General features: G+C 41.4%; 1 protein-coding gene across 1 annotated transcript in view; it reads right to left on the bottom strand.

Annotated features, from left to right (window-relative positions):
• GRM3 (glutamate metabotropic receptor 3) overlaps positions 1 to 12,080 on the bottom strand; it is a 108,844-nt gene that overhangs the window by 29,092 nt on the left and 67,672 nt on the right. Inside the window, exon 3 of the mRNA XM_085326005.1 lies at positions 5,532 to 6,387. Within this exon, the coding sequence (XP_085182131.1) occupies positions 5,532 to 6,387 (856 nt within the window). The remainder of the gene's footprint in view (positions 1 to 5,531; positions 6,388 to 12,080) is intronic.

The following is a 12,080-nucleotide window of genomic DNA, read 5'->3' as shown; positions in this document are numbered from 1 at the left end:
AATCTCACTACAGCTCTGCGTGTGTGTACTAACATAACTATAACATAGAGAGAAATATGGGAAAATATGTTGCATGTTTAACTGGTCCTCTGCTCTGAAAAGCAAATCTCRGCTGTACTTTCAGAGTCTTTCTCTTAGCTGCTTTCAGAGGTTTAAAAACATTTTGGTCCCAGGAAAAGGGCAATATTTTTTCTTTTAAATGCTGGACATCTTTTTCATGTATATTTTTAATGAATATCTTGGGCAATTCACTCTATACTTGCCTTGATTTWATTAGTCACAAACCCGCCATGAATCATACCTTTGAAACTTCTRTGATTAACAAGGTATTGGCTGCCTTCTGTCCATGAAGTTTTACCTTCAGCCGAAAGCATGCCTGAGCGTGTTTTACAAAAACGGATCACAAGGAAGTCCAGAAACACCCTGAGAACTCAAGTGCCAGAGGCTCAGGGGGTCTGACCTGGCATTTGGGAAATCACTGGGTGAGATGACAGAGTGGTAGGGCTGTCTGCTACAGAGCCTGGACAAGAGCTCCAGCATTTGTCTGCACTCCTACAGATGGATACTCCTTGTTGTAAATTTGTATCTCRCCTTTCATGTTCTACATCTGTAATTCTCCTTGTAATACAAGTTGCATCATTTTCTGGGYCTATGTTCCATGCAAACCTGGTAGGACAAGGAGGATTTTGCCTGATATGAGCAAGGACTGATGATAAAGGCTTTTCTGTGGAGTAGAAGACATGAATTTTTGAATAAAATATAAAGAGAGGTATGATGGTCACACTTGTAGCTATGGTACAAAGAGGAAGAAAGAGGTAGGACAGCACACTGAATGCTATAAATGTATGTGTTGCCTAAAATTTRTAATGATTTATTTTCCAGGGTTGCTACTTTCACTGGAAGGGTGATGAAAATTGAATGATGGTTCACTGCTGTCCTCTCTCACTGCAGACCGACTTTGAGCCCAATGCCCTGGAGAAGTGGCCATGCCAGGGGATGAATGGTAGTAGCAGGAGCCATACAGGACCTTTGCTAAGRGACAGGCACCTCCTTCACTCTGCCCATGCCAGCACTCGCTGTGTTGACATGTGYCTAATGCTGTGGGACTTGCAATAACTGAGTGAAGGAAACGTTGTTCTTCTGTTTCATCCTGGCTGCTTTAAGGAATTAAAATGTGGCTAAATCTAGTCAAATTCCTTGGATAGAAAAGGGCTCCAGTTAGCAGAGCTGGTCCAGCAAACAGCCCTCCCAAGTGAGGGAAGCCCCTGGCTTTGAGGAGCACTGCCTCATGCTGGGGCTGGCTCTGGATTCAYAGTCCCATAGCCCCTACCACTGCTGTCCTCTGCCAAGTAGAGCCTGGGCACCAGTGAAAAGTAGGTTTTTCTGGGGCTCTCACCCATGGAGCCCTTTACTTTTGTTCAGCCCTTCTCTCTTGTGCTACAAGCTAAAGACCTCTTGAATCAGCAGCTCCTTGTCAACAGAAGAGCTTTGCAAGTCAGAATGTGAAGTTCTGCACTTGTGCTCTTAGGAGGGAGAATAGCACATGGGAAGACCAAGAAGATGAGCCAGCCTCTGTCTCTGCAAAAGTCCAAACAAGAGCTGAGATGGAGTGAGTGTGTTTGTGAACTGGGCTTTGCRTTCTCACATCCGGCTGCCGCAAGCGTGAACCAGCAAAGATGACTCCTCTCTCCCTCACTGAAAGATGTCATATTTTTCATAAAAATCTTATGGATTTGGGAAAAAAATATGTTCTCAAAGTATCCTACGTACRGTAAAGAATGAACTCTCACCCTGCCCTCTTGCCACATTGCAGTTCTGTGTGGTTATTTCAATTTAATGAAGCAGGAGGAGTAAGTAGGAACCCAGAGACATTCATGAAATACCTGCCACAAAGCGTGTCAGTAGCATGTCATGAGAGTATAGAAATCCTGGCCAGTCCTCTATTCTATCCATGTTATCACCTGTCCCTGACTAATTTCCTGCAGATTGCTGTATTGCTGTGCCTGGGAGTCTAACATCAAGCTTTTAGCTGAATGACAGTGAGAATCTCAGTGCTCTAAGCTCTGTCTGTAGCCAATGGAAAGAGATACAGGGGCAARCTGTGTCTCAGGTGGGCTGAATCACCCTCTGAAAATACTGACCCCTCCTTTAATGATAATTGGACACTAAGTAATCAAAGTGCCTAGGGTAGATGTCTGAAATTGTGCAGTCACACACCAGTAAAATAATTGCACGCTGTCATTTACACAGTCGTCYGGTTTGTTTGCAATGCACCCTCACACGTTCCTGGAGAACGGGAGAATCCATTCAGGCCACTTGTTAGATACACAGAGTCACAGAGCGATACCTGCTCTAGGCTTATGCACGCGGGGCTCATCTGTCTGTACGGCTGGCTTTCACCACAGATGGCATTTCTTAAACAGTTGTTTATGAATGCGTAAACATGGTTACCATCTTGTCCTGTTTCATTCCCGACTGCTTTTGGTGGGCATGGGGCCTTAAAGATACTAAAGAAGTGAGAGATTTGCAGTTCGACTTGGTTTCAGTGTGCCTGGTGGGCTGGTAATCCACATGGCAATCCTCTCTGCACTGGGATATGTTTTCAGATGTGGAGCTGGAAATATGAGAGCATCACTGATCAAACAGACCTTGTAGCTGGGTCCTGAAATTGTGTTAACAACACACCCAGGGACTTTCTTCAATGAGAAAAGAGCTAAAATAGCTTCTTCATCCCATGGAAATCGGTGACAAAAGCCTGTAGATTAAAATTTCATACCAGGACCAGGAGGAAGTCATGGGAGATTTGCTGACTCTCTAACTACATAAGACTCACCTGTCTGATTTTAAAAATCATGGACATAAAAACCATAGGTACACACTATAATGGGAGAACKGATATCAAAGAAATGAGATGAGCAAATCATGTTGTAAGCAAAATTTACCAYTAGTAATAATACCTGTGGAACAAGGCTACCACTGGGAAAAGAACAAGCCAATGTTTTTATAATATTTTAAATTGGAATTGATAATTAACTGAAAACAAAGTTTTCAAGTTTGAAAAAACTCAGGTATGAGATTCAAAGATTTCAGTGTTGATTTTAAAATAAACATCATATTTTTATGAAAGAGAATTCATTTCAAGCAGGAAAAAATTCAAAGACTCTCACTTTACAAGCTTGGAAACAGAAGTTTCTTCTTTGGAATCAAGTTGATTTAAGTCAAAATTAGAATGAATTTTTCTAGTCATTTCTAAATGACTTTTTCCTGATATTACAGTCAAAGGAAATGGAGGATATTTTGACTTTATGGCTAAATGCTCAGGATAAAAATACTTGGGAGCTTAAAAAAACTGCATGATGAAAAAAGTTTTACAATTTTGTACTGGAACCAATATTGTGGAGTGACAGGCCAAAGCTCTACTTTATTAATAGTTAATACATTTATCTCATAAAAATACCCATCACAGAAAGTTTCATAATAGTTGAAGAATAAGCTACTGAACCACTTACTCGTTTGGGTATGCTGTTACTGTCCTGAAGTGTCAGAATTGCTGAGAGATGTTGTACAGCACTGTTGCGATTTGCTTGTGACAAATCTGCCAGGACACAGGTCCTGTAAAGTGCCCCTAAACGCCTCGATTTCAACAATTTCAAGGCTTCCAAGTATCTTTAGGGATAAATGTAAACAAACAAGAAGATATTTTCTACATACTAAATGTTGTTGAAGGGGAAAAGAAATGGTTATTATTCCTTATTTTCCATAAGAGCTAAAGCCTGAAATGTTGATTCATTTTGTCTTGTGCTGTTACCTCTGACATGAGAAATTAATAAATRAATAAAATGTGATCATCCATGTCACATACTATAAATGCATTTGTGTATGTTATGGTACATGAGTATTCTTACTGATACAGCACTGTTTAGGAGCCCAAACTGCGTTAAGTGTATTATGTTGCTTGGGCTGTGTTGTTTCAGTCGCACGGCATGCAACAGATAAGGGTTTTGAAGCACCTCAACTTCCAGCTCCTCCCACTGAGAATATTCTTTCTCTTTATGACTACGTCTATATTACCAGGGCATGTCCAAGCTTCTGTGATCCTCCCCAGATCACAACCCGAGGGATGGGGTAAGATGCAGGAAGTGACTATGTCTCCATTTATTTCTCCTTGATTTTCATGAAAAGAAGTGAGGTATGCAGGCAGGCCAGCAGGAAGCCCTGAGGTGCTCTAACCAAGTCAGCTAGCAGGCTACTGGGAGACKGTGGTCCTAGGGAGCATGGTAGCTTGCTGTGGAAGGCCTGTCTGGGGGTACCCAAGAAAGTCTGTCCCCACGATGAGAGTGAGAGCAACACTAGGGACCTGCTCCACTCCATCTGGAGATGGGTCCGAACCAAAAGCTGAGAAGACTCCCAAACTAAGGAGAAGTTTAAGCTTCAATATAACATTTTCAGATGGTTTCCAGCATTATTAATGTTGTATTGTCACTGAGGGTCTCTTTGAGACTGAGTATTTTGTATCATAGACGTATTGTCCTTTGGTTCCTCTCAGAGCCAGTTCTCATATGAAGAGCAGATTATTGTTCTCTCCTGAACAGCTTGGTCAGCTGAGAGTACTAGTTTAATAATTCAGAGAACTGCAAGCTCAATTTAAGTGCTTCAGAAGAAAGGCATGTAACAACAAGAAACTATGATTGTCTACATCTTACTTGTTTCCCCCTCAGACCTATTTAGCCTTCAGATCTATTTAGCCTTGCAACGATGTGACATTGATAACAGACTAAGCTCAGCAGTGCGTGATGGCAAAAACAAGCAAAGACTTAGGCTGTGCAGCCAGTCACCCTGAGGTTTCCTCATATCATTACCAGTTCATTCACTTCCTCCTCTTACCTGTGCATGTTTTAGCTAGCTTTTTATATTCTGTCATCAAGCTTAAAGATCAAGGAAATCTTTACGCACTTAAATATATTTATATAGTTTATACTGATTCAGTCCTGTGGCAACAATCACTGCTTTACTATGCAGAAACATTAGCCATTGATCATGATCCAACTATTATGTAAATTCTCATAGCAAAATGAGGAAGAAAAAGCCAACTCTTGGCATAAGCACAGTAGGCAGTTGCCTAGCGTAGCAGGTGGTGAGATGACCATTGGCCTCTAGACAYGCCTAGAGAAAGCCAAACTGGTTCTGAATGAAGTGGGGGCTGGTGTGTGGAAGTCCCTGTTTGGAAAAATGAAGGGTAACATTTCCAACACCAGCAGCTGCCATCTCTATCTCCTCCTTCTACCRGAAGCAGCAGGATCATAACCTGATTTTTTAAGGTTCTTTCCAGGCTCCCTGTCCCAGCTCCTCTTTCTTTTCCTGTCCTGCAGCAGAACTGGTCTTTCCTGGGCCCTGCCCTGTCTTGAACTCTGATGTTATTGAGCTCTGATATCAGATGCTGCTGGGAATTCAGCTGGCTATTACTGTGAGCACTGAACATATTGATTACAGCAACATTCTAAATGTACCAAAGGAGAGGTGTAAGTTATTACCTGTAAAGTTTACTTTCAGAAGRTAGTCTTTGTACAGCTTCTTGCCATCCAGATGCTTCATGGCATCACAGAGTTTAGTGGTGTTTGGACACAGAGTCCGCTGCATTTTATGCAAGGCATGGGCCATTGCATACACAGCATTCACAACAAACATAATCTTGGATTCTTGCTCATAGTTGGAACTGTTGATAGTGAAGTGCTTGTCACAAGTCTTTCTATGTGGCTTTCGGTTCTGGAGATTACATTGGAATTTTTGCTCCCAGAAGTCCTTGAACCAAGGATTGCGTCTATTATTGTAAGGGCTGAGGCTTTGGAAATACCTGTCAAATTCCTTAACAGGATGGGAAGCAAGTTCCAAGGTTATTGCCCCAGAGGCTATATGCTCATTGCCTTTGACAATGCTCTCTTGAGCTCCCCATCCATCACTGGCAATCCAAGTAAAGGAAACATTGAAACGGTTGGCAGCTGCAATAAGCTCCCGAGAGTCATCACTTCGCATGAAGAGCACCACCACTCTGGCATTGGGTTTCTGGAGCAGCTCTCTGATCACACCGTCATAGGACTTTCTGATGTTGGACCGCCCCACTTTCTCGGAGGTGGCGATGCAGATGTTCCGGAGGCGGGCTTCCTGCTCAAAGGCTTCGATCCCAGTCTCCCCATAGTCTCCTTCCGAAGCAACTGTTGATACATAAGTCCAGTTGAAGAACCGTAGGATTTCAGCCATGGCTTTTGCTTGGTAGAAATCAGGGGGCACTGTCCTTGCAAAATAGTCATAGCGGGATTTGTCACTCAGCTTGGCACTGGTAGAGGCATAACTTATCTGGGGGATCTGGAAGAGTCTGAGTAAATTTGCTACCTAGAAGGAAGAGAGAAAACAAACTTTTAAAAGGATGGTRTTTATAAAACTGAATAGAAAACTCTAAGGAAAAGCACAAATAATGGTTTTTAATAYTGAGTGTTTTGACAGTCATGGGTTAAAGGTATTGCTAGATGATATTGATAATGCACTCTGGTGACAGCAGTGAACCGTGAATGGGTAGAGTAGCCGTTCTACTGCCCACTTAATTTTCAAAGCCCTTTTGGAACTGTAATGGACCTTTTATTTTAATGGAGCTGCATCTGTTTAAACCAGCAGAGACTTTGACCCAGGTGGCTAACATCCTTCACTCTCAGCTTGTGTTCCTTACTAAGGTTTGGGGATTTGTATGCCTTTCCTGTTCGTAATGAGATTTATCTTCTCCAAGACGCAATGCATTTGATAAACAAATTCACTAAAAGACATATACAAATATCTCTATTATACAAATATTTCAACTATACAAGTACAGGTTTCCTCTTTCACAGAAAATTCTGATCCCACTTATTCAAGTGCTTAGTCCTCATCTTTCCTACTTTTTACTCTTTTTTTTTTTTTTTTTCTGAGCTGCTCTGATTGCAGTCCCCTTGTGGTGGCAAATGTGTTGCATATGCACTGCAGTGTCGTGTTGACCTACAACATTTCATAAACAATAAACAATTTAAATAATCTCTAATTGCCATKCTGGTGTGATTTATCTTGTCTAAAGTCCTGATTTTTTCATATGTTGCCATGTTCCTTGCTTAAATATGCTCAGATTTATTGTGTTAAGCTCATATTGTTGGCTATAAGGCAGTGTTGCTTTTGATTATATCTGGAAAAAAATGAAGAAAAATGGATTTTTTCTCTCTCTCTTCTTTTTTTTATGACAAAGGGAAGATTTTGGAKATCTTCTCTTAGTGTGTGGAAGTCGTCTCCAGTATATCAAATTTAAAGCCAGTCTTGGAATATAGCCCAACAAAACAATTTCAAAAATAATAGTGTACTTGAGATTCCAAGAGAAACTTATTAAAACTTGCATAATCAATTAGTTTTTCACATTTTCCCCAAATTTTTCTCTGACCACAGACTACATTTATGAGAATTCAAAAGCAAAGGATTTTTGTTGAAAAAATGTGCTGCAACAGTGCAAATTAAAAATGCTCAGGCATCAGTGGCAAAGTAGACAGTCTGGTATAAATAGCCAAAAGCATTGATGGCTTTTTGGCAATGGTATCTCTTGGAATTTTATAGAGTTAGGTTCTGTCTTTTATTTAATGCAGGCAAAGGACCAGTCAGTCTCTTTCTGTGGCTCAGTCTCCCACTCYTTAATTGAGGACATCAGCTGCAGGCACCAACACTTTCCTCACCAACACATCGCACAGATACTAGGAATTCCCTGAGTTAATGATTTCATCAAAGTGGAGCAACCTCTTGTATGGCTAGTCTGTGCCAGGGTCCATTTTCTCACTGCAGTTTTGCAGTGCCAGTTGCAGCACCCTGGGACACCTGAAACACGGGGCTGGCAGAYGTGACACGGGACCTAAGGGATACTGAGGCAGCAGTGAAGACCAGTAGGATACCTCAGCTTCGCAGATCTCTAGATGCCTGTTTGCAGGGAATGGAGTCATGCTCTATTGACTTAGACTGGGAGTGTTCAAACCAGAATAAAGCTTTGTCCATACTGACTGGAATGAGTATCRTGCCCTATGGTCTTGCCTAAGGTGTGAGAGCTCATTGGGAAGTATCACTGGGCATCATGACCGGGGAGGGGTGGGAAGTAACGGGTAGGTTATCGGGGTTCGGTAGATGGTCTAAGCATTGTTAAGCCTTTGGTTACTCTGTGACTTTTGTCCACATACCTTTATATTCACATGGCTTCAACTCATGTCCTCACTCAAAAAGAGCACTTTGATTTTGTCATAAGAATGTCATCAGTGTAGCTATTTCAGAGCATTTCTTGCAGAAGCATGTGGGTTGGAATTGCTATTCTTGTTTCAGCTTATTCTAACAGGAATTATTTTATTTGAGCTAAATCATAATAAGGGTACACACACATATTATTCTGTAGGCTTTTTCCCCCCAAATAGGCTAAAAAAAAAGTCAATTTTCTAGCTAAGGCAGTGTTATTCAGTGTGTAGTGAAGCATTCAACTTGCAGAAAGATGGTCCTAAGAAATATAGCAGCTTTACTGGTTTTTTTTCATTTAGTCTATGCAGAAAAAGCATCCTTAGGCAGGAAGATAGAGCTACTCCCTCACTAGTAAAGCTAGCCCTGTGCCTCGGAGGTCAGTATAATTCTGGGGCCAATGCAAACAACATGTGCAGTTCTACTTCCTGTGCTGTGGGGAGAAGAAAGGCTTCCTGTTGCAATGTTGTTTTCTTTAATGCTCTTCACTGCAATGATGTCCAGATGGTAGTTTTTTCATAGAAAAAAAAATAAGTCCGATTAATCATAGAGAATAGTGACCCAATCATCCCTGAGAGCCGTGACTGATGGTGGAACTCAGTAAAGTTGTGTCTGTGATTAATTCAGTACAGAAAATTCTTCTCAAAATCCTGAAGCTGAGGATTTTTTTAGAATATTATAGTGTCTTGATTTTAAGGACTAGTTCTTCAAAAGAATTCTGGTTTAGGMACTTAACTGATGCCGCCAGTTTCAGAATGGTCCCATTTTTCCCAGTTAATTCCATAGTGATCAGAGCATTTGATTTGAAAATCTGGTCCTGATAAAACTGTTGATAACCAGCAACAACAAAAAGTAATAGGTAACAAGTGTGGAGAGATATGTAAGGCTATGTCTATACTGCAGTGTCTCAGTGTAGTATGGGATGGTTTAATGTAGACTAGAGGCACCTGGGCCGAGTTTGAACCATGTGAGAGATATCTGCACGGTAGCTCCATGCTGCCTTGGGATGTGTGCTACAGAGCTACAGAATTTCAGTGTAGATCTAGCTTTTGTTATGTGAAATAAATAATCTATTCTGGCAAAGCTCTAGGCAGTAATTTAATCAATGGTGCATGCAATTAGAGCCTGAAATCCATCTGTTGGCACTTAAGCAGCAATAGTAGCCTGTTTTTTTTTTTTTTTTTTTTTTTTTTTTTGCTGTCGTAGCCAATGGTTTTTGCAAATGCTTAGTGCTTAGCACCTTTGAAAATAGGGCTGAATGTTGTGTTCGATTGCTATAATCCTCCAACAATGGCTTTACAGGGTTTGCTGTGAAGAAAGCATGCCAATACAGTGAGATGCGATACAGTCAGGAAGGAGTGCAAGGGGGAATCGTTCAGGAAACCTTTGTCTGCACTAACACTGCTGGTTTCATCGGTGTGGACATCGTCCTGCGCTAAAGAATCCACTTCCTAACCAAACCKCATCAAGCTCTTAGGACGGCAGGTGGTTTGTAAGGACTTTCCTAGCAAAAAGTTGGCAGGGAGAGGCTGCACCAGGAAATTGTGCAAATGGAGCAGCCAGGGTAGTGTCAGAGGAGAATGCCATCCGTGACACAGCTTTTGAGCCACATCTGTAATAGTCTAGCAATGTCATTTTTTTARGTCTTAATTTCCAGTACTCCATTCCATCATTGCTAGTTCTTTATACATCAGGGACAGCACACATACTTGTGGGAAATAGCCAATCTAGTTTAAAACATTAAAAATGGCTTAATAATAAGTGCCTTCAAGGAACYGTGAATTAGGTACAGATATTAGGCATGTGAATCATGATTCTCAGTGTATTTCTGGCCATTCAATAATCCTGATGATAGATGAGGTCAGATTCTGCCTYAGAAACCCTGCTCTGTCTTGATTTGTTGAAAGACATTTGTTGAATCCCATCAAATATTTTGACAATCCTGTGTGGGACTTCTTTGCTGGGAATAGGATTTATTCCAATATTTTTGGTTATTTTTTTTCTTCTTCTTAATTTCTCATAGGCTGTTACACAGCTTATTTAAATGTGTCTAGGGTTGGAGAAGACATGAAACACTGGAAAAAGAAAAACCTCAGAAGTGTTAGAAGAGATAAGGTCTCTGCAACACAATGCGTGTGTGTTGCACATTCCTTGGACAGAGGAGGCTCTGTGTAAGATCATAGCACTCTGCACTTCTAAAGCTTTTTCATGGGAGAATCTCATGGCGCTTAACACAGCTTAATGAATCAAATTTCACACAGCTCCTTTGAGACAGGCAAGTACTGGTATGGCTGTTTTGAACAGAGAGTAAATTAGGCTGCTGAGCAGAATGGGATTGAAGTAATGGTAGTTTGCCTCTATTGAGACATCAGAGGAATCCCTGGTTCACTGTGTTGCAATATGTCCTAAAGGACTGAAGGCAGAGGTTCAGTTGCTGCCTTGCTGAAGGTAAGTTACATTTTTCAGATTCCCTCAGTAACAGTGGCAAAAGCATGTGCCAAGGATTTCCTAATGCTGTCACCCATGAGCTGAGCTCTTTGTTCTCGCCCTCTCTTTTGGGGCAGCTGGAGGTCAAACTCCAGCTAAAAACATTTGCACCGACTATATATATATATAGCTTTTTGCTAATTTGGCTTTTTCATTTTTTTTCTTAAATCCAGAAATATTTTACCAAAATGGGTGTTGAAAGTGTAATTTTAGAAAGATGGAGGAGAAATATTGGCTCTGAATGGACCGAGTTGTGGATATATGATTARCAGTGGGCAAAACCCTAACGAAAAATCAGGTACCTTTCTCTAGTCAGCTACCTACATCGGTCTGTAACACCCACGGTCTTTTACCTTCCCAGCCCAAGAGTCTCTGTGAGGCTGCACCTTTACAGGATTATGGTGTGATATAGCTGTTGTTCCCAAGGTAAACACTGTTTTTCTTCTTGAAGCTTTTACTGTTGATTCCACATAAGAGAGGCCCTCATTATTTGTGGTTTAGCCAGAAGAAGAATGTCAGAAGAAGAACAAGCTGCCAGATTGCTTTGCTGACACTAAACGTGAACGATACTGAAGAGATGGGCTTCACTTTAACCTTCTGTGTCCTCCTAGACTCAGTAGGCTAGAAGGGGTGGTTCTCACTTGAGGATGGTATGGCATATCCCCATCAAAACTTTGCATTCCTTGCTAAAATCTGTCATAGCCTTATCTCCTTTTTATGATAGGTGTGAAKAGTACACATGRTAGGAACAAGCTCGGCACCACAAAACRCTGTAACAAGCAGYATACTGTACCCCTGGTGGGGGAKCTCCACAGCTAAAAMGCATTGGAGTTGCAGCTTGATGCTCRGACTTTCAGTGCAAGATGGAGGAYRGAAGAGGTGATGAGCATCTTCCGTATAACAGTCCAGGGACTCATCCTGCACGGCCTTGAATCCACACTCCTGTAGTTCAGCTTTCCAATTCTAATTGACACTAGGCACCTATAYGACTTGGGAGTGTCTGGGAGGAGGAGAAGTTCTCAGTGGCGTGCATGTGGGTGCTAAACTCAGATGCAATACTTCATTCCAAATTTGACTTTTTTTCAGTGGAAAACTAGGAACATGAAATACTTCTAACAATCTGGATCTTCCTGTCTCAGTTCTGCACTCAGAAGTGAAGGTGTTATTGCTGTCTGGGATAAACACTATGGAACACAGTCCCTACATGACAGGTTATTTTACCACCTGTGACAGAAAAGACCAGTAGGCATTCAACTGGACTTCAAGTTCTATCCCCAGGAATGCATCAGCAGTGATGATATTCTGAACCTTTTAACAAT

Source organism: Rhea americana, unplaced genomic scaffold (genome assembly GCF_003343005.1).
Source record: "Rhea americana isolate MKP2758 unplaced genomic scaffold, rheAme1 scaffold_1, whole genome shotgun sequence".
Classification (NCBI taxonomy): domain Eukaryota; kingdom Metazoa; phylum Chordata; class Aves; order Rheiformes; family Rheidae; genus Rhea; species Rhea americana.
This window is presented reverse-complemented; position numbering and strand designations above follow the sequence as displayed.